The sequence below is a fragment of the Gallinula chloropus genome, assembly GCF_964237585.1.
Source record: "Gallinula chloropus genome assembly, chromosome: Z".
NCBI classification, from domain to species: Eukaryota; Metazoa; Chordata; class Aves; order Gruiformes; family Rallidae; genus Gallinula; species Gallinula chloropus.
The window spans coordinates 47,250,238-47,274,409 of record NC_140089.1 but is presented as its reverse complement, the minus strand read 5'-3'; the positions used below and the strand labels follow the sequence as shown (position 1 = coordinate 47,274,409).

At 36.0% G+C, this 24,172-nt stretch overlaps 1 protein-coding gene across 1 annotated transcript in view; it reads left to right on the top strand.

The window, feature by feature from the left end:
• The window catches only part of CNTNAP4 (contactin associated protein family member 4), a gene marked incomplete at both ends in the record, with an annotated part of 252,498 nt that overhangs the window by 189,455 nt on the left and 38,871 nt on the right, over positions 1–24,172 (top strand). Inside the window, 5 exons of the mRNA XM_084278758.1 lie at positions 7,636–7,742; positions 9,792–9,911; positions 13,845–14,042; positions 19,763–19,919; positions 22,648–22,775. Of these exons, the coding sequence (XP_084134884.1) occupies positions 7,636–7,742; positions 9,792–9,911; positions 13,845–14,042; positions 19,763–19,919; positions 22,648–22,775 (710 nt within the window). The remainder of the gene's footprint in view (positions 1–7,635; positions 7,743–9,791; positions 9,912–13,844; positions 14,043–19,762; positions 19,920–22,647; positions 22,776–24,172) is intronic.

Here is a 24,172-nt window from a genome sequence, read left to right as displayed (position 1 = left end):
TACAGTTATGGCAACTGGGGTTAAAATTGCTTGATGTTTCTGAAAAAAAATAAATACCTTAGTTTTTTTTCAAGTAAAGCTGTAGACAGAAACTCCCTCCTGTGACGTGTAGTTCCATTCCCCTTTTGGATTCCTATGTTATTTGCAAGTAATTGCTGCTTCCTATATTCTACCCATCTAGCCACACAATAGATAGTATTCATCACAGTGACTGAGTAATCTTTTTAGGATATGGTCAGAACTAATCTCATAATTTACAACAGATGGCATTAGCATTTTAAGAGATTGGCTAGTTGAAGTAAGTCCCTTCACAGGGAGAAAAGAAAATACATCTTCCCTGAAATATCAAGTGCTTGACAGAAAGACATTGCTGGATGTCAGTGTTGAGAAGGTAGAGGCTGCTAAGAAGAGAGGGATCTGACATATAACAGGCAATGGAAGGAGAGATTTCTGCTGCAGACTTAAGAGAATGCCATCACAGGTATCTGTGTAAAATTTGCTTTGGCCCAAATTGAAAGAATACTGACATGGCATAACAGACAGAGGAAAAATTTGCTTTTAAACACTTCTGCCTTACCATCTAAATTTTTAATCCTTAAAAGTTGCCTTATGCCCTAAACAAAGTCTGGCCTTGACAATAATAATTTTAAAACCTGGTCACTTTGGAGAAGACACTGTAGGCAGTGATCTGGTTAAAGACTTTAGCCAATAGAAAAAATTACTTACTTTCCATTCATAAAGATAACTCTATGTCCAGTTTATTATTTTGAAGAAAGTCACAATGCTTTGTAGATCAGACATGAAAATACTAGTTCTTCCTCTAATCATTCGTAACAGGTTATGCCTTCATTAAAGGAGGCTAAAAAAAATCTGCCTACAACGTAATTCTTTCAAATAGGTTATAATGTTTATTCTCACTAATACTATTTCTGAAATTTCAAGAACATATTCAGTTGTGTGCTAATTTATTCCTTACTGAGTTAATCCTGACTTTGCAGTAGACATTAAGTGTGACAGACATATGACAACACAGAGTTTCGCCTTAGTCAAAATATTACCATGTAACTTGTTAGGGATTTGTATTTGGGATGCAGCTTACATTTATATTTCAGCTTTCTCACAACATCCTTCTTTCAACTCATCTTCTCAGTTTTCAAACTTCTTTCCCATCCTCTCCTCCTCTCTAATAAAGCTCATCACGCTTCCTTCCAGCCTCTTCAACACTGTAGCACCACTTTTTTCCAATTCTGGAATTGAACTTGCTCCACTTCCACTGCACTGCTTGCTTTTTTTTGCTTGTAAGAAAAGCGCAAAATTTGGAACAGAATCAGATCAAAATAATATAATGTGGAGATCTGCATATTCTTTAGTCACACTAAAGGAGATCTAAGCAAGAGTATGAGTGGAAAACAATACCAAGTTGGTTCATTGATGTCAATTTCTGTCCCTGATTTACTATAGGCTTTTCAATCTACAGTGTAACTGGGGACCTTTCAACATGCTCATCTCAGAGCTATGGTTGAGGAATCATGTCCTCCTCCATGAATGCAGAGAAGTTTTACCTAAATTTATAGAGGAAAATGGTACATGTAGTGATTTCAGTTCCTTTCAGCTTTTGAATGGTTATAGTATGTACGTGTATATATGTGTGTTTTCGAAAAAACGTTTTGTGTGTATAAATATGTATAAAGTGTCGCTATAAATCTTAGTAAAGGGAAATTCAACACTATTTACAGTATTCCAAATGCCATAACTTTTGTCCCTTAAGTGCAAGTTCAGTTTATTTAGAACTACACCCCACCCTTTGGGGTATGTAAGTATGTAGTAAGGAGGGTAACAGTGCCATCAGTGAATTTTTTTCAATATGGGATTGTGTAAGCCATTTAAACTTCTGAGACACAATCTTTTTCAAAGTGCTTATCTTATTTTCTGACAATACATTCTTGGTTTATTTGGTGTGGGTTTTTTGAGTTTATATTATTCCCATAGTTCCTCAAGATTATGTGTGGCTTCTTATGACCTATGGTACAAAAAACCCCCTCAAACCCAACCAACAAACAAACAAACAAAAGAAACCCCATAATTCAAAAAAGTCTGTGTTTTTTTTGTTTGGTTTATTTGTTTGATGCAAAATTTGTTAATGTTAATTTGTGTCTTATAGCTTGACAAATATACTTTTCTTGCATTAGCTCTGCCAGGTAAAGTTTTCAGCTCTTAGTATGCATACCAAAAGTCTTCCTAATTTATCAAAATAGAAATTTAATGCACATATTTTCATCAATTTAATTACAGTCATTATCTTTTATTTCAAAATAGATTAGTTTTAAAAAGACTTCCTGGTCTTGTGCTAGCTTTCTCCAGGGACTGTTTCTTTCCAGTTTCCTCCCACGGTTTCATTCCATTTGGTATCTGTGGCTCAACATCTGGAACAAACATAATGTTTCTCTTTGTCAAACTAATTCTACATCTCATCGTAAATCCCAGTTGATAAGATACATTCATCTTTGCCAACATTAAAATTGCTTATATGTATTAAACAATATCCCATAGGGAGCTTGTATCACCTTGTACACCACATCATTTGAGAGAAAATAATTTCTTTCTACATTTCTACATGTCTTTGGTTTCCCTGGCCTAAGTATTCAGCATGTTTGCCACTGTGGTCCCCTCTACAGTTGAGAGCAAACAAAAATACTCTTTCTCTTGAAGTCTTTAAGTGAGTCTTTTCGTCTCCAATTTCAAAGAGTGAACTGTGACCCAAATTCTTCATTCATTTATCAGTGAATTTTGTAATGCAAAGAATGGGCCATTAAAGGCAATAATTGTATATATTTAAAGTGCAATAACACAAAGAAAGGTTTTTGTAGTGATTTGAACTTATATGCAGTAGTAAAAAAACTTGAAACTAATTCTATTGAGTCCATTCTTTCTCTAATGCATACATAGAAATATTTAGCATTCTGGTGGTTTGACCCTGGCTGGAGACCAGATGCCCACCAAAGTCACTCTGTCACTCCCCTTTTCAGTTGGACAGGGAGAAAATATATATTGAGAGGCTTAGAGGTTTGACCCTGGCTGGAGACCAGATGCCCACCAAAGTCACTCTGTCACTCCCCTTTTCAGTTGGACAGGGAGAAAATATATATTGAGAGGCTTAGAGGTCAGGAAAAGGACAGGGAGAGTAAAACCAGTTCTTTAAGCACCTACCTTCCTACCACCCCTCCCTTCTTAGCAGATTTAATTTTATTCATGATTTTTCCTCCTTTCTCCCTGCCAAGAATGGCACAGGGCAGGGAGGGGAAGAGAGTGGGGGGTTTTGGTCATAGAAACATAGAATCATAGAATCAGGGGATGTAAGGGACCTCAAGAGATCATTGGGTCCAACCCCCCTGCCAAAGCAGCTCCCCAACTCATATTGCACAGATAGGAGTCCAGACGGGTCTTGAATATCTCCAGAGATGGAGAATCCACCACATCCCTGGGCAGCCTGTCCCAGGGCTCTGTCACCCTCACTGTGTAAAAGTTCTTCTGCATGTTGGTGTGGAACTTTCTGTGCTCCAACTTGCAGCCATTGTCCCCTGTCCTGTCTCCACAGACCACTGAAAAGGGGCTGGCCATTTCCCCCTGCATCCCATACTTAAGATATTTATAAACATTAATAATGTCCCCCCTTAGTCTTCTCTTCTCAAGGCTGAACAGTCCCAGCTCACTCAGCCTTTCCTCATAGGAAAGATGCTCCAGGCCCTTAATCACTTTTGTAGCCTTGTCTGGGCTCTCACTAGGAGAACCCTGTGTTTTTTATACCAGGGAGCCCAGAACTGGACACAATACCCCAGGTGGGGCCTGACCAGGGAAGAGTAGAGGGGGAGGATCACCTCCTTCGACCTGCTGGCCACACTCCTCCGGATGCACCCCAGGATCCCATTGGCCCTCTTAGCCACCAGGGCACACTGCTGGCTCATGGCCAACGTGTCATCAACCAGGACCCCCAGGTCCTTCTCCACAGAGCTCTTCTCCAGCAGGTCATCCCCCAGCCTGTACTGATACAAGCGGTTATTCCTTCCCAGGTGCAAGACTCTACACTTGCTTTTATGAAACCTCATCTGGTTTCTCCCTGCCCAGCTCTGCAGCCTGTCCAGGTCTCTCTGGATGGCAGCGCAGTGTTCCTGCGTGTCAGCCACTCCTCCCAGCTTTGTATCATTGGGTACTTGCTGAGGGTGGATGCTATTCCCTCATTGAGGTCGTCAGTGAAGATATTAAACAGGACTGGACCCAACACTGAGCCCTGGGGAACACCGCTAGTCATAGGTCTCCAGTCAGATTCTGCTCCACTGATCATAATGATGGCCAATTCCTCACGAGTTGTTTTCCTTCTTAAGAGGGACATTATCAGATAATCACAGAATCACAAGGTTGAGGATTATCAAGTCCAACCATTCCCATCCTAAGCTAAACCATATCCCTCAGTACCTCATCTACCCTTTTCTTAAACTCATCCAGGGAAGGTGACTCAACCTGGGCAGCCTGTTCCAGGCCCTGACAACTCTTTCAGTAAAATTTTTTTTTCTAATGTCCAATCTGAATCTGCCCCGGCTCAGCGTCTTGTCCTTACCCCTTGTCCTATCACCTGTCCCCTGTCTGAAGAGACCATTGCCCACGTCTCTACAGCCTCCCTTCAGGCAGTTGTAGGTGGTGATAAGGTCTCCTCTCAGCATCCTCTTCTCCAAGCTAAACAACCCCAGCTCCCTCAGCCGTTCCTCATATGATTTGCCCTACAGCCGCTTCACCAGCCTGGTTGCCCTTCTCTGGACTTGGTTGAGGACCTCAATGTCCTTCTTATGGTGAGGAGCCCAGAACTGGACACAGTACTCAAAGTGTGGCCTCACCAATGCCGAGTACAGGGGCACAATCACTTCCCTAGACCTACTGGCCACACTATTTTTGATAGAACCCAGGATACCATTGGCCTTCTTGGCCACGTGGGCTGATTATTCTTCACACCCTTGCCCTGCTGCACCATGGGGTCCCACTCATGGGAGACAGTCCTCCACAAACTTCTCCAACATGAGTCCTTTCCGAAGGGGCTTCATCTCTTCACCAACTGCCCTAGCGTGGGTCTCTTCTATGGGGTGCAGCCATAGAATTGTAGAATGGCTCTCAGACTCTCAAGCCCAGACTGCTCCAACCTGGTCCTCCATGGAGTAACAAGCCCTCTCAGCAAACCTGATCTGGCGTGCACCTCTTTCTTTTTTTTTTTCTCTCTGTCTCCCCACAGGCTTGAGGTTCTTCCAGAGGCTTTCTCCAATGTGGGTCAAAGCCTCTTCCATATGCCTCCACCTGCTCCAATGTGGGGTCTCTCCACAGGCTGCAGGTGAGATCTCTGCTCCCCATCCTCTTCCATGGGCTGTAGGGGGGCACTGGCTCCCACATGGTCTTTTCCATGAGCACCAGCTCCCCAAACACCTTCACTGACCTTGGTGTCTGCAAAGTTTCTTACAGCTACTCACTCCCTATTCTGATGGCAAAAACCAGCTGCTTGTGTGGGTTTTTTTTCTCCTAAATGTGATTCACAGAGGTGCTATGACTGTCACTGATGGGCTCAGCCTCAGTCAGTGGTGGGTCTGGCCTTGAGCCCAGCTGGTGGTTACTGTTTTGGGTCTGGAGGAAGCTTCTAGCTGCATCTTGCAGAAGCCATCCCTGCAGCCCCCTCCCCCTGCCCTTGTCCATTTGAACCCTGCCACGCAAAACCACAAAAAACATACATGAAATATTTTTCACTTTATCACATTTACTATCTTCACTGACAGATGGTTCATTAATAATTATTTTTTCCACTGGGATATAACCATATACCAATTATTAAACATATACCGTTTTTCTCAGTTCCACAAACTTTCCAATTCCTCCTCCTTGTCTTAAATTATTATGACTTTTTCCAGTCATTACTCTTCCCATGTTCTTTCATTTAGCCTTTATGTTGTATACTATCTTTATATTGTTTCATTGCTCATATACCTCCTGGGTATGCAAATATTTCTTCATATTTCTCTTCATATATTTCTCTCTAGTATCTTTTCTCTCAGCTTCTTTATCAGTATATATTTGTTTAATAACTACTAATTATACAAAACACATTGACAAAAGAAGTTTAAAGGACACAGTGTCATTCAAAATGCATTACCAAATTAGAAGATTTCATCTCTGGGGGAAGAGTACCAGATGAATCTGTCATAATTATTTCAAGCCCTATACAGAAACATATGATTGCCTACCAGGACTTATCGCTATTGGTGTCCTGGCAGCAGTGTGTTATACTGAAAACAGGATAAACGGGATTATATGTGAAAATAAAGAATAGGAAAAAAAATCCCCAAACCAACTCTGGTGCTGGTTTGATTTGTGTGTGTGTGTGTGTGTGTGTGTGTATGTGTGTATGTATGTTTGTTTGCTTTTTAAATTGAAGACTAGAGAAGAGAAAGGAATTAAAAATGCAGTACAAGGACTCAGCAATGGTTTGGTGGTTCAGGGTTTTTTTTTGAGTTTTTGTTTGTTATTTTGGTTGCTTGCTTGCTTTTTTTTCTCCAAAATATCTTTTAGCCTGTAGGTTGGAACTATAATAAGCAGATAATACACAAAAAAAATTGTATTTAGAAGATAATTGGCATATGAAGTTCTTTTTCTTTCCTTCTTTATCAAAGATATATTCATGTTCTGTATCACTGATCTTTTTGAATATTAGCTTATGATTATTATTCATCTGCTCCTTTGGTTTAAAATCATGTATAATTTTCAGATGTCATACAAATAAAAGCATATTATCAATAATATGTGGTAAATGCTTAATCAGCTTTTTTTTTTCCTGGTTAAATCAGATGTGATGAAGAATCCAAAAGCTACCTGGAGTATTAGAAATTATTTTTCTATTATTATAAATATTTTTATTAGATTATTCTCTGCAGAGAAACTACTGTTCTAAATATCACTTTGAGTAGGGTTGCAGCGGTCAACTCTTGCACATCCAGAAGAAAGACACGAAAATTCGTCAGATTTCCTCTCCTATCACCAGAATGAAAACTTTTTTGTGATAGTTACCTCTTGTGATGGAAGTGACACACTGAATATTTTATTCATTTTAGAATAGGAAGTAAATAATGATTTTACAGTAAATAGCTCTCAGGTCTGTGGTCATTTGAAATGCGTTTTTTTTCTTTAACTATTATTTTGAAAGGAATAGATAGAAATCTGCGATGCTGCCTTGCTGTGACACATCATGTTGAAGAAATTTTATCAGTTGCAAAACAGCCAGTGAATATCTACAAGTAAACCTTGAATTTACCAATATGTATTGAACTGCAGATTGTTGAATAGTAATAAATAACAATTATTAATCTTATACTTCATTGTTGTTGTCTCATGCATATCACATGATTAATTTATTTATTATAGACAATAGGAATAGTGAGGAAGAGGAAGGGAAATTCTCTTATTTTCTAGTAATTTTCTTCCCCAGTGATCTCAAAGTCTTCCTTCATATTATTACATTTATTTTCCATGATTTTGTACCCCCTGATAAGTAAAAGTGACATGTAAATTAATGGAAAAGAGAATGAAAATGGTCTTTGTTTTTCATTATAGGTGTTTGCCTAATTACTGTGAACATGGTGGTGAATGTTCACAGTCCTGGAACAGTTTCTACTGCAACTGTGCCAATACTGGTTACACAGGAGCTACATGTCACTATCGTAAGTCTAAGATGCTTTCTGACTACTTTTATTTCTGATTGGATTTTTTAATTCACAAAGATATGAATTTTTGTTGATTATTCATATTAGAAGACGTTTCATTCATATAAATATTCATAAGGAAGGGCCTTGAGAATCCAAAACATGTAGCAGCAAAATCTTTTTGAAAGTTCTGATGGTATTCCTTTACATAATTTACACAAGATGGTCAATAATATCTCTTTCATCCATATAATCCCACTTTTCTGAATCAGTAAATAATTTAGAAATGTGTTTAATTTATCTTTATTCATCACAACAATTAATATTATTTTTGCTGACTTGATTCATGTGTAAAGGTAATCACATGCTATGCCCTCAACACGTTTATTTAGTTTGCTGAAGGAGTATGTAGATTATGAGAAATAAATAAAATAAATAAAAACAAAACCCCACAAACTAATTGGAAGTAACTTCCACAGGAGATGGTTTACATTGGTACTGATTTAAACATCTTATGTTATTCATAATCAAAAATGTGTACAAAAGCCTTCCAGGTTGCTTGTAATTAACACAATGTATCTATGTTAATCTTTATTGTATCTCTATTAGGAAAATGTACCTAGGGATATAAAATGAAAAATGTTCTCAGTAATTTATTTTGGTGACTTAAATGATGATTTCAGATCAAAAATCTAAGATCCTTTTTGACCATGTTATCACATTTACATGCAATTTCAATAGAAAAAAATGCCCCTTGACTTATCAAAGAAGCATTATTTATATTATAAACATAGAAATGTTACTGATCTCGTGTGCAAAGTAGCAAATTGATAGTAAAATTACTGAATAACACCTTTGTCATGTTTAAATTTAGCTAAGAGCATTTACTGTAAGGAACGATAAAACTCCATTTGAAAATTAGCAAGTTGTACATTTTCAGTATTTTTTAGAGTAAGCAATCTCAATGAATTGCTTATCTTTCTGATAGGTGTTGCCATATAATATCAGTAATCATTAAGCAAAAAAATGCATTCATAGTCTTCCAAAAACTTTTTAAAACCAGTACTTCTGTTCAAGTACTGTACTGTATTTCATAGCTTTAAAAACCCCAAATACAAAAAAACACAAACAAAAAAACCCCACACCAACCCCCCCCCATTTATACAACCCAAACTCTTCAAGAATGTCACTAATTATTATGGGGGGGGGAGGGTAAATTTGTATAAAACAAAACATTTTTTCTCAGTCTAATTGACTGTTTTGATTTTTTTATAAGAACTGATTAGAACAGTCCAATTTTGAAAAGAAAAATCAGAACAGTTTGATTTCTCAATAACAATATATTAGTTAAAGAAGAAGTTAGGTTTATGTAGTCTACCTGTGGAATTATCAGTAGTGGTTCATGTCTGTTCAAGTATGTAAGTTCTTTCTCTCAGGTTTTGATCTTAAAGAATTCTTAATAGATTTCTCTTTAGACCTTGCCTGATATAAAATATACATGGCATGGGACAGGGGACCTGTCCTTTTGTCTTTGTTTCTTTAAATCTTTTACTGCAGTCTCTGAGAAGTTATTTGCCCTTCTGTTTAAAAGGGAAGAAAATAAGAAGAGTGAACACCAAAAAATAGCAGAAGACAATCAGTACACCTAGAAACACTGTCTACCTTCTGTTGTGTGTAATAACAACAACAAAAATCTGATTTGGTTAAGGTAGTTAGTGTTTGTTTCATCAAAATCTGATTACCAGAATCTAAGTAATACCCTTGACATTCCCATTACTTAACAGTTTTTACAAGCATTTACTCACTCACATTTCTTGGTTTCATCCCTGAAACACAGAAGAAAATGCTTGAAAATGCCCTTTGTGATCTCTCTGATAAATAAAACCACATCCGCTTTACAAATTCAAATGAAAGTAGTTTTGATTATGTCATTTGTTCTGTATTCTTAGCAGTGAATGTACACAACTTATTTTGCCTATTGACAGGCTCCACACGCTTTATTATAATACTCTGAATAAAATGTAAAATTATGCCATTACATTTGTGATGGAATGTGTTCTTTTACAGCCATCTATGAGCAATCATGTGAAGCCTATAAGCACAGAGGGAACACTTCAGGCTTTTACAATATTGATTCAGATGGAAGTGGCCCCTTGGGACCGTTTCTTGTATACTGTAATATGACAGGTGAGGTGATAAACTTCCTCAACTCACAGCTGCGTCTGTATGCATGCTCATTATATTGAAACATGATTTATCAAGTAAGAAACCCCTGTAGTCTTAAGTTTAATGTATACATGCACAACAAAATGAAGGTGACTCCTTAGCTTAGAATATTGGGCAAAGAATTAAGCAGAGAAATTAGAATAATAACAGGATTCAGGCTGTGAAGCTAACACTGCATTCCTGTTGTGCTTTGCATAAATGGCACATGTGTTCCATATGGAGACAATGTCGTAGTAGTTCATTTTTGGGGAGCAGCTTAGTTTTCATTGAAATTGCAGCCTCTCGAGGACATTTAAGGAAATGAGAAATAAGTTACATTTTATGAGAAAATTGCTGATTTTTCCTGGTAGCTTTTGGAAAAACTGCAATCCAGAACTGCCCTTTGTTATGAGAAATACAGATATTAAGCTTCATTTTTTAAACAGAATTATATTTTTTTGAGAATACAAATACAATCAGTGAAAACTCTCACAGTCTCATTTTCAGGTACCTTGCTTCCTCTTCAACAGTTAGTTCTTTGAATCTGACCAGTTATGCCACCAGATTTGGTTGTCAGTCTGCTTTTTAACAAATGAGTTGATGTTCTCTATGTATGCCTATTAGTTTATGTCCTTTGAAGGAAGCTTACATCTAAATGGCTTTTTGAAATTTATTATTGTTTTATTTGTGGCTGTTCCCTTTTCTTAGCCTCTATTTATTTGAATTGCTTTCTGGACAAAATGATGGAAACACTTTATTGTTTTATGTGACATAAATATATTTTTTCACGGTGATAACTGTTTAAAAGACTGAGTAAGCTATAGTTCATTGCGGTTCAGGTATGTCCTAACTGTTGGGAACTTGACTAGGAAACCTTGTCATCAGATTTTGATCTTGATATATATATAATTTGTTGTCATGTAAATTTCTTGAGAAACTGGCAGGACTTTGTCTGCTGGTGACATTCATTGATTTTCACAGCAATCTAAAGAATGCTTATTATAGGTGTTGCAATAATACGATTCTCATCATTTCAATTAGTACAATTTAACCAGTCTCACTATCTTAGTGCCTGACTGACTTTTACAGGGAACTGTGCTACCTCACAGTGGGCACACTTCAAGTTGGCACAGGCCCTTAAAAAGAAATAACCTAATGTCCTGTATGACTAAAAGAGACCAATGAATCATGCAGAAAGAGGTTTTTTTTTTTTTTAAGTGGGTATAACCCTCTGAGGTACAGTGTAGTGTCTGATTTATCCTTGTGTGTCCATGAACAGCTGTTACTGTTTTCCTCAGTCACTCCTTATTCACCACATTAAGCAAACCTCATTGATCAGTTCTTCATCTCGAGATGCAGCCTGACAGGATGAATCTTCTATATTTGTTTTGTTCTGAGTTTCTTCATGACTTGTATTCCCTTTTCCCACCAGAGGCAGGGAAGGCAGATGCCCACGTTTCTTACAGCGTGCCTTCTCTTTGACATTCATGGGGGTCTATTTTCAGGCAGCTGGGGGAGGGAGGTGCCATTCCCGGGTTTTATTCTTGGAGGACAGGTTTAGAATGAAAAGCCTACATTCCATGCTACCAATTAAGATGACCAAATTTTGTGGTAACCTGTGTTTCCTCTTTGCAAATTTGGGAGTGTGATTATGAGTCAGATAGCTGATCTGTTTATCTCAATTTTTACATTCAATGTAGCCTTTAGATACATTTGTCTGTGTATATGGCACATGCAAAAGGAAACCTAAGTTTGTTATATTTCTGAACATCTGCTTTTTAACACCATTATCATGTAAATGATCAAATTCTATAATTTGACCAAAAACTGGTAAGTAATGATAAAAAAATAATAGACATTAATAGACTGTGCTAATAGAGTCCTTTTAATATAATATTTTTAATAGGCATCTCACCTGATATTTCCTTTATGTTTTCTGATTAATACCTGTCCTTTAAGTGACCATGAGTTCTTTCCTCTATAAATATCTTATAATGTCAGCCATGTGTGACTTGTAGGAAGCTAATGAAATAAAATACAGGTCTGGTAAATAGTTAGAAATATCACTATTAGAATGTCAGAAATATTACCATCAACACTAGAAGTTGGAAAAAATGATAATTCTCAAAATACATTGGCCTTTAAGGTACAGGAATAGCCAACGTGAATCTAAACTTGACCTAGACTGGGTTTAACTAGAAACCTGGTCACCTCTACCTTGGAGTGGATTTTAGTTACGTTGATCAGACTGTTACAGACTTTGCAAGTGGAAGTTGAAACAGAACTACGCTCACTGCTTCCCTCTTCATAGGTGAGGGATTCTGACAAAAGTACAAAACCGCAGAATCACAGGAGACTTTATCAGCCACCAATATTTAAGGCCATTTATATTTGAAGAACATGGAGAGGGTAATCTCTGTACTCCCAAGCAGACTGCCTGATGTTACTTTTCTTTATATGCAAACTATAGAACAGAGTAATCAATGTACTGTGGTCAGCCATTTCACCTTTACTGTATTTCAATGTACAGGAAAATTGTTTTTCTAGGCTTTTAAAGTAATATCCTCATATAAGAATGTATATGTAATACAATTTTTAGTTCTTAATCTGTGTCATTTTGCACTGAAGTAGATTTATACAATTAAAAATGCTTTCCATGAATTTTGTAGTAAGTCAAAAGAAGATTTTTAATGACAGTATATTTGCAAAGTATCAATATAACTGGAAAGCTATTGAACTGTTTTGTTACTTAGTGCAAGCAACATGAGTCCAAGTTGGAGAAAGTCTGTTTCACAGTAGACTGCACAGTTTAGCACATACCTTTTATAACTGTATAATATATTGTTTCTTATTCAACTATTTGAATTATATATATATTTATATGCACGTCTTTTATTATGAGAACATTACTTGGAATATATTTTTCTAGAATCATGTTTGGAGTGCTGTATATTTACTAGTGATTCGTGGGGAAAAAAGTCTTGCAGACATAGCTTCTGGAATAAATATTTTGGCCAAATTTTGCATGTCTTCAGCTTACATGAATCCTATGGCCTGTCTACACAATGCAATGAAATATGTAGCTGACTTGCATGGCAGTATCTGAGCTAAATCTTGACTTTAAGAGGGGTATATCTATTTTAAGGAAAAGCAGCTCTCAGTTCTGAGCTAGTAATTTGGCATGTTACTGAGTCATGTGGGTAAACTGTGATGGGTACTCTAAATTACTATTACATCAGGTATTTTGAAGTAACTTTCTACTCAACTTTGGTGGCTGTGATTCTTTGTCCTTCACTAAATACAGGTTTTGAGTAGTAATTCAAATAATGCCTACAATTTAATTTTACATGGATAGAATAGCTCACCTTCATGTAACCTAGGTTTAATAGTAAATTCGGTACTTGCAAGCTGTGTTTGCTTCTTTGTATGATAGAAAAATGCTATAGGCCATTTTCTCACACAGAACAAAATAATTCAGATTTTAGTGATGTATGTAATGTAGCTGGAACCTATCATAGAATTTAATGCTATTTCATAAAAAATTTAAACCCAGGAAAAGTAACAGCAGTAATTCTTATTCCTCTCTATTCTTTCATTGTAATTTACTAAGTAAACTATATCTTATTTCAGTGACAATTATTTGGCTGTCAACACTTACTGTTTCCTTATTCAATAATCGTAACAAGCAGAATACCCATTGCAGTCATAGTATGATAATCTACTGATAAGTAAGAATGATTATTAATTGTTCTAATTATTTCAAAGTGATATGTGCCTCTGCATCATATGCCCAAACCCACCTTTTTTTCTGAAAGAAGTGATCTTAAATTTTGCTTAATTTCTTTACACACTCCTTTCCATTACTGACTTATGCAGCTATTGTTTCTTTGTTACTTTTCACGTGTGTTTTCAAAGATACGACATGGACAATTATACAGCATAACAACACCAACTTAACCAGAGTTAAAACTGCTAATCGAGAGAACCCACACACTGTGTTTTTCAAGTACTCTGCCAGCCTAGACCAGCTTCAGGCTACAATTAACCATGCAGAGCACTGTGAACAGGAGTTTGCTTACCACTGCAAAAAGTCAAGGCTTTTAGATAAACCAGGTAAGTAAAGCAGATAAATCTTATTATGTTGCATAATGCATTTTATTTTATTGGCTATTAAAGGCATTTCTTTCAATGTTATGGCATTTAGCTGCTATGGAGTTTGAACTACTTCAAATATCTAGTACTCGGACTTCTGTAAGTTGCCAAGCGATACTTGAACGGTAAAAACGCAAAAGTCAGTTTACAATGATTGTAATTCAGAGAATGAAGTGTTTTTAAAGATAATTTCTCTCGTAAGTTTTGGGGTTTTTTTAACTAACAGATTATTATTAACAGAGCTTCTTTTGATCTGACTTCCAGAGATTTTTAAATTTTAATGAAGGAATTACTGAGGAAATACTTTCTTAAAAGAACACAAATTAGTGCACATATATCAGAATTATGTCGCTGAATATTTCTGAACACTTATTGTGCATATTGAAGGTGCTTGACGTTTCCAATGTCCAGTGTAAGCATTCATAAAAAAGCACAATTTTTAAAATGTGAATTATTGAAAAATATATTTTTTTTAAAGAAAAGCATGAATGGAGGTCCTCTGGTATATATAAAGACCTAAGTAACGTAATCATCTTTAATTTTACCATGCACTGACACGGAGATGGCAACATCTGCTTAGTGACAGCAGTCTTTACCATGAAAATCCATTCTAAGTACTAAACATATCATGGAAGTAAACAAAAAAATCTTGTTATTCACTGGTTTTCGAAAACCCAAATGAAATTGTTTGACATGTCCATTACAAATTCTGAAACTGCTCAAATTGATTTCTCTGCTTTTTTTTTCTACTAAGCAGAGGCCTCTGAATGTTAACGGTCTCTGGTTCTGTCTCTAAACTCTTTCCTTACATAGTCTTTCTTTTTAAATATGTCATGGACACTACTGGACTAAAATTCACTCTCAGCACAATATCTGTTGTAAAATGCCTGCACAGCATAATAGGTGAACCTACTGCTTATGATGTCCTACCAAGCCTCACTTTTACCTTTGGACTCCTAATTAAAGCTATGGTTAGAGGCTTAAAAACCTGTTTGACAGCAAACAGAGGGTTTCAAGATTGTGCGGTTTAGATATTACTAGATATTACTACAACTAAAACTAAGTAAACACAAACAAAAAATAAACTCCATTGCCTAGACTCATAAATTTCATCAATATGATCAAGTTGGAAACCATTAAAAAACAAATGTCAGTGACAGAGAAAGGGAAAGAGATATGCAAGCAAGACTTTCTATTTTTTTTTTTAACTATCCAATGAGATTGTGCAGAAATGTAGGTTTTTCTGGAAAACTAAAAGACTATAAGCAGTCAATTGTGCTAATATATCTAAAAATTACGGTTTTGAATTCTGGGAGTAAATATTCAGTCACAGTAAAAGTAGAAACAGATAAAGTTCCTGGTAGAAGCAGCAGACGTCCCTTTGTAGATATAGACTGCTGCATCCTTTTGAAGGGTTAGGTATCACCTACAAGGAGAAGAAAAATGCTGGAGGTTTTTTTTTCCACATGTAGGTGCTGATACTTTCTTTCAGGGAATACAGTGACCAGTGCACCTAGACTATCCCCTGAAATAAATGTTTTCACCATCTGAACCATATCAGCAGCAAACAGTATGAGTTTATACAGTCTGCAGCAAACAGTATGAGTTTATACAGTCTTAGAATCATGGAATCCTAAATCACTGCATGGCTGAGATTTGAAGGGATGTCAAGAGGTCATCTGGTCTACACCCCTGCTCAAGCAGGACCAGCTAGACTTGGTATCTCAGGAGCATGTTTAGCTGACTTTTGAATGTGTCCAAGGATGGAGACAACAATCTCCATGGGCAGCTTGTGCCAATGTCGAGTCACCCTCACAGTAAAAAAAAGTTTTCTGATGTTCAGAAAGAGCATCCCATCTATCAGTTTGCTCCCCCTGCCTCTTGTCCTGTCACTGGGCACCACTGGAAAGACACCTGTCTCAGTCACCCTCCCTTCAGGTATTCATGTATCTTGATAAGATCCTCCTGAACCTTCTGTTTTCCAGGCTAAACAGTTCCTGCTCTCACAGTGTTTCCTCAGAGGAGAGATTTTCAGTATCTGATGTATCTCAGTGGCCATTCATTGGTCTCTCTCCAGTATTTTAATAGTTTGTAATAGGCAGCCCAAAACTGGGCACCATTTTCCAGGTGTAGCCTCACTTGCGCTGCATGGTGAGGAAGTATCGTGTCTTTCAGTCTGCTAGTAACACCTCAACATCATAATGCAGCCCAGGATAAGAGTAGCCTTCTTTGCAGCAAGGACAAATCGCTGGCTCATGTTCATCCTGCTGTTTGATAGAACCTCCAGGCCCTCTTCTGCCAAATTGTGTTATGTCTGGATGCCCGCAAGAATATGTTGCTGTTTGTGGCTGTTCCTTTAGGTGCAGTTCTTTGCAATTCCTCTCATGGAACTTCATGAGATTCTGGCAGCCCTTTATTTTCAGCCTCTCAAAGTCCTTCTGCATGTAATGACCCTCTGGAATATTGGCCACTGTTTCCAAAGTCTTGGTTCATATAGGCATCCAACATGTTTGACAAGAAGTGGAACATTATGGTCATATTCACACAGTGATCAATGTGTATCTGTAGCTAAAGAAGACCTGACTGTATCACCTTTAGACTGTGTAAACCAGAAATCTGACTCAGGGCAGCACTGCTGTCAATGCAGTTTCACAGAAGTAGACACATCAGTACTGCTTTCTCAAAGATATCCGTACAGTGTTGCAAGCAGACAAGCCGTCTACTGTTAAGCAAAATCAGCAGTGCCTAGATAAACCCTAGTTAAAACTGGGATTCATCTAAACTGACAGAAGTCAGTGTATCATGAATATATGCTAAAATATTTTTAGTCTGGTAAATATGTTCACACACGGCAAAATATAAGCCCTGGGCTTTTGTCTCTGAAGTTGTTACAGTAAGTTTTTCAAATATGCTGTAATTTATCATCTTTTTCTTTCTACAAATATAAATGTAAAGCTTGCTGATATGGAAAGAGGGAATTCTAGTATCTTTTGAAAATTTTAAAGTCATGCCATACGATTAAATACTTCCTTCTTTTATGTCCTGGATATCAGAGAGCTGGTGGAAAAAAAGAGGAATTAGGGATACTCTCTTGTTTTCATGCCTTTTTTCTTCAAGATGTGTCTTTCAGTTAAAAGTACAGACACGAGACAGAACATCTTACTTCTTCTCTCTGAAGAGTGGTGATTTCATATTTAAAACCTACAAAAAAGTCTAATTCTATGTCTGAAGAGCGTTGGAAATATATTTTTCACCTATTTTTATGTGAAACATATAGTTTCCAGCTTGCATTCTAACTTTTAGTTTCTCAGTGACACATTGTACCATAAACTTTAAGAGTTCAGGGTTTATTTGTTGTTTTTTTTGGTTTTGTTTTGGGTTTTTTTGTTGTTGGGACATCTGAATTAGAAGTGTGAATTATAATTAAATTTTGCAGGATGCTCAGCGTACTTAGAAGAACCACATAAGAATTCTGCTTAGAATACAAATTATTTACAAATATTAGGGAAGTTTAAGAAGGTGATCTACTTTGAAATTTTGGACTTGCTGACCTAGTTATTTCATCTACTCAACATCTGAAGATAGCCTTCACCAAGTTTCACTTTTTAAGGTCATCTTTATGTATTTTCTTGCTGACTTTTCTGCATGTTTCTTTGAATGGTTTTATAGTCAGAATTAGAAAACAAACAAACAAAAGGCAGTCAATCACACATAGCTAATAAATGGAGCATACCTGACACTGAGCAAAATTCAAATAACATTTTACTGAAATAAGTTTGTTCTCTTTCATTTATTACGAGCACAATGAAATATCAGAATTTGAAATGCAAATAGGTACATTATCAAATTGCCTGGGCAATTTAGTCCCTCACATTTCTACGAGCTATAATCTCCATTAGCTATGCCTAACAAGTAGAAAATTTCATGATCGCAACTTGAAATATGTTTTAGAACACACAGTCCATGCAGAAATTCTTAACTGACTATTTTAAGAATACATTATGTTCAATCAGCCTGGATAGTATTTGCAAATGATGTTATTAAAGAAGTCACCTGCCAATACAGTTATGAGATCAGTATGAAGAAATCACTAGACATTTTAATTAATAGCTTTATTATACTTAGGCAATATTTTCTGCCAAAGCAGAGATAACAATCTGGGTTAATTAGTATGAAATTGCATCATTTCAGTAAACACTCTCCTTTACCATGCTGTATAAACAAATAACTGAAACCAGCTTTTTAACACACCCTAATGTCCCTAGCTAAAGACTGGGAAAATTAATTCATGACTACAATATAAAACTAAGGCATGTTGTTGAAACAGCAGAAATCCTCTTCCTTTTGCAGTCTTAGGTGTTGGAAGCTTTTTAAAGTGTTGTCTGATAAATTATTTATAAAATGTCTCTAGGTTTTCTTCTTCCTGTGATGGCTTGCAAACACAGACACTGATATTGGACATTGATGGCATTATGCAAGTTTGACTTTTCCGGAACCTGCTCGCGCTGTTTTTTGGCCTGCTGGGCCAACAGTTGTGTGGTAATGAATGCAGTCAATATGTTTACGATCTGAGAGACTGGCAGCCTAAGAGAGCATTATCTGACAGCGAGGTATAATAAGCAGCAGTAGTTGCAAGTAAAGTTGAGTCTAAGATAAATTCCAGCTTCTTTGCAGGGACATGCTAGTGAAATAAGCATTTGATCTCCAACAACAGGAAAAAGAAGTAAAATTATCAAAAAAACTCTCTAATTTAACAGTACTCGATTCCTTATTATGCCTTGACTTTCACGCATGGCATCTATCACCCTTCTTTCTCATTTGAGATGGTTTATCTTTATGCTTCATAAAGCTATTATCTGTTCTGTAGATATTTTTTATTGCTGTACTTGCTTGGCAGCATCTTTTAGCTTAATCTGCAGTACTGTAACATTAAGGAAACATCTAGTTTTATCATTTTGTTACAAACAATGCTGACTGGATGCACCACACAGAGACATAATAGTCCTGGGAAACCTGACTTCTGCTCACCAGATACATCAACTTGCTTGTGTGAGTGCCATTAACATGAGTTCCACTGTCTGTGAATATATAAATTCTGAATCTGCAGCCTGTGACCTAACAGCTGTCTTTGAGCATTTCTGATTAACACCACTATTCATCTGCTTAATGTTTGTCACAGATACGGACAGTACTACTCTGTAGTATTCTTGGAGGCAGGATGAGTCCATTTCTGCACAGTTTTTCTGCAACCCTTCTCATTCTATTCCTGGTAGTTCTGTGATCTGGAATTGATCTTTACTTGGGAATATAAACTACCTTGATTTTTAGGGTGATGGTATCTCCGTTTTCATGGACCATTTTAAAATGAATTATATAAATGGACTGCTTAAGATAAATGATTCTAATATCATGGCTGGCTGAGCTAGGGACTGTGAGTTCTCTTTTCCACTATGCAAGCAAAAACCTGTGACAATCATTTAATACCTGATAATGAAGTATTAAAATGAATAATTGCTTATCAAGTAAAGGTAGCAATTTTTTTTTTCCCCAGTTGTTTAAAGTTTTCAGATTTGAGGTGTGAATTTTCTCTGCTTAACATTTTTGAAAATTGTTTGTATAAGAAAAACTGGGAGAAGCTGAAGGCAAGACTGGACTCTGATTTTCTCTAACCTACCTTTCAGATGGGATGCCACTGAGCTGGTGGATTGGAAGAACCAACGAAACGCAAACTTACTGGGGAGGTTCTTCTCCTGCTGTACAAAAATGTGCTTGTGGATTAGAAGGGAGCTGCATTGATTCCCACTATTACTGCAATTGTGATGCCGACAGAGATGAATGGTGACTTTTTACTCTTGCTTATTCACAATACTTTTTCCTGGAAAGTAAATAAACAAACCATACAGACCTTAGCATATTTAGGACATCAAGGCAGTTGTAAATTTAAATTACCATAGAGTGACCTGCTGCTTTGATACAGAACACATTTTCTTACAAAATTATAACTAGTTACTTAAAGTGTTATTGCTAATTCTTTCACTCTGAATTCTGGGGAGGATTTAATTTTATACAGAGATTTTCTAGTTTTGTAGTATAATATATATGTTAAGACATTAGCTTAGCTCTTTAGTACAAAATCAGTTGTTAATTTTAGAACACTGTAAATAATTAAAGATAACAAAAGGTTTGTCTTTTTACCCCTTTTTCTGTTAACTACAACTTAGATAATATGGAATCCTGTTGTAAAGGGATGGAAGGATTTCTACAATGTAGCTCTTCCACTAGTTCTTGAACTTCTCTAGTGGCATTTATGGTCCCATTCAAATAAGTAACCTGTTACAGTGTCAAATCTGAACCTGACTTCTCATTTAAGAGGGTCTGATATTACTTTCCAATAGCTCCAGTGCACTATATGATTTTGTAAAGCAGAGAGGTACTTTTCAAATGGAAGCTTTTCTGGTGAAGAAAACATTAAGCTTTTAAACTTGTAAAGCATATTTAACTTACACAACTTATCTGAGTCAGTGAGTAGATTAATATATACAGTCATAGAATGGTTTGGGTTGGAAGGGACTCTAAAGATCATCTAGTATGTTAATAAATGTAAGGAAGGTACTTTGGAACATCTTTGTGTTCACTAAAAGAATTAATACATTATTTTCTCCTCAAACTAGATATCTACCCTCCCATTTTGAGAGAGGATTTTGAGAAGGTGCTAGCCTATATAATCAGTTTTTCATTCATTTAATCCTTGCTCATGTACATAGCTTGCTTTATAATTGTAACATACTTGTAAATAGAGGATGATATGCATGTCTTCACTGTTACCACTTTGGGTAAATTGCATATTACACTGAAAATAAAATTACTCTTGTTTTATATTTGTATATATCTACTTTTGACATGTTAATTTTTATTTTAAATGGACACCTGTCCCAGCAACTCCAATGTTATGTTTATACTCATTTTGATAGTTGTGTTTGATGTTACATTTTGTTCTCTAGAGAGTACTGGTGTGACTCAATCTACTCAATACCGTTAGTAGGGTAGAAAAAGTACATAGAAGCTGTGCTTGTTTAGGAGGCTTTCTGAGCACAGAAAACTTCAGTTACACAAAGTCTTTTCTTTCAAATGTCATTCTGATTTTCCATTTTCACAATGAACTCTCTTATCTCATAGATTCATAAAGTCTAAAACTCCATGTTTGACTAATGAAAATCTTTGTCTCTAAAACACTAAAATAAAAAATATTTTTTAAAAAAATCTGTTCCTAAAGACCTACAATAATGTAAATACTCTCTGCAGAAAATGTAAGCTAGTTTCTATTTTCTTTCCCTTTATTTGCAGCATAGATTTACTAAAGGAAACACTTTTGGTGTTTTGAGGTATTTTTTGGGTTCTAAATTAGAAATCTGCAATATCTCACCTCAGAAAAAAAAATTAACATTTTTAAAACCATTTTCTTTGTATTCATCACTTAAGAAAAAATGTTTTCTGAAAGAAACAAACAAACAAAAAGTACTTTTGTGTACACTGTTCTCAAGACAGATGAACAGAAATTATATATAGGGAAAGAGATGGAGCTGCTATTAAAGGTAAGTAAGGGAGGAGGAAAAAAACCCACTAATTTAATTCAGCACAAGGATGGAGTCTCTTTCCTTTTTCTCAATACCAGTGCATGGTGCATGAAGAGAGCGGATTGCTAAACCCAGACATGTTCCTAGAGAAACCTAGCTGGCTTGCTGAGGTGTGGCTCTCATATCTGATCACTGAACAGTATGATTTCCAGATTGCTTCCCTCTCTGAGTTTCAACAGTTGTCTCTGTCTATTAAAAGGAAAATCAAATATAAATGGATTCAATGGACAGACCAAATTTCCCAGAATGATCCTGCATGAATGAATATTTTCATGGGTTCAGGATAAGCAATTTTAGGTAGAAAACTAGTACTTATGAAATTTAGAAATTCAGTTCTGATAGTAAGTGAACAAAGATTTTTAAACTAGGAATTTATTCTAAAGATTACAAGTCATGGGTATATGCTCTGTGTGCTAGGTTGTGTATTTCCTTTTCTGTGAGTTATATATTTGCAGAATATGCTGCTTTTCCTATACACTCGACATGACTTCAATGTTTTCTCAAGGTGAAAACAGTTAAACTTACTTGAATGTTATGCTCAGTCTTTTAATATTCCAAATGAGGAAACAGGCCATTATAGATACAGTATGCCCCCAAGCAACAAGAAATTACTGACATGGACAAATATGTTAATTTAGGCAACCAGTTAGGTACCCATTCATATGTTTTCTTATGCTTATGCAGACAAGCACAAACATAAAACTTTCCGTTCACCATGACAGTTTCCATCCAGTCAGATGATCAATATAAAAAGATACATATATATTCATAGTTGCTTGCGTTACCCATAGCTATGCAGTGCTTTTTTTTTCTTTTTTTTTTCTTTTTTTTTTAAATTTAATTATTTCCCTTTCCCCAGCAACACATCAAAAATAATGAAATACTTATCAGAAACATTTAGGAGAGCTGTGGCTTCCATTTTACCTTTTCAGGACTCATGATACTGGATTCCTCTCCTACAAGGACCATCTACCAGTGACTGAAATTGTGATCACAGATACTGACCGTCCAAATTCTGAAGCAGCTTACAAACTGGGACCTTTGCTTTGCCGTGGTGACCGTAAGTAACAACTGCAGAGATTTGCTAAGTAACAATGGGGTTTGACTGCAATAAGTGTTTTTTGCTAAGCAGCCTGAGACACGCTTCCAAAAATTTGATCCAGTTCTTTTAGTAATTAGAAAGGAAAAAGAATGACCATGAATTTTACACTTTACCTGGTGGAAATAAGAGTAAAATTTTAAAGATATATTTTTGATTACACACATCAATAGTATGTATAGTTTTCAACCAGATATTTTGAGTACAAATTCAATTTGAGTTAAGTTACTAATAAAGCATTTCATCAAGGGGAATCATAACTGGTTATCCTATTTTGGAATAAACATACGCTTCACTAGATACAGGTCTCCATCACCAAACCTTATGCATATTAACTCCTGTGAATATTTGTGCAACTAGTGAAACTATACCATGGAAGTATAATCCAGCATATGCAATATATATGCAAAATTTCAATCCCACAAAATAAATTAAAATTTAGGAAGATATAATTAAAAATACATTGTATATCCTGAATAGGTATGTAGAAACAAGAAAAAATATCATATGTGAAGAAATCGTTTAGAGATAATAAGTGCCAAAATGGATACCTTCTTAAAGATTTGTGATGGCATTTTTTATTTCATTAATTTCCATCTTCATTGGCAAAAAAAAATAAAATTGTTTCAAGTTCATAAATAAACTGTTTTACAAAATCCTATGGGTGCTGCTGTTTGTAATCAAAAGTCAAGAGAAACAATGTCGTAGAATATCCTAAAGATTTTAAATGAAGAGTTGAATGGGCATGATTTTTTCTACAGCTGAGTAAGGGATTAAAACATTTAATAAATTTAATTTCTATGCATGAAATGCTACCATATGAGTTTTCATGAACTTCACTATTGTTTTAAATAGTTGCAAATTACTATTTTTGTTTAGTATGTGATTTTACTCCTTCATCATATGATGTGTTTGTTTTTCAAATTTCTTTAGCCGTTAAGAATCAGAGAAAACGAATACCAGTAAAGAAGTGCAGATCGTTACTTTAGGCTCACTAAGGAGACTGCATAGATAAATAAAAATAAATTACCATGTATTTATTTTTGTGTCATCTCTGCTTTTATTCCTGTGACTCATCAGGGTAATTATGACTGGAAAATTTGTTAACAAATGTGTGTTACAGCAGTACATTCTAATTTTCTTATGAAAATTTATAAGACACGAAAAAAAAATCCTGTTGGATGCTTCCTTTCCCCTTGTCTGATACCCAGTTGTGAGCTGATTGTTTATCCTACCTATCAAAGAACTGCTAAATCATGAGGTTATTATATAGTATGTGGTATAACTCAGACCTAAGGATGTCTCCTGCTTACATCAGGATCCGCTGTGAACTCAGATCAGGTCACAGGGCTTTATCA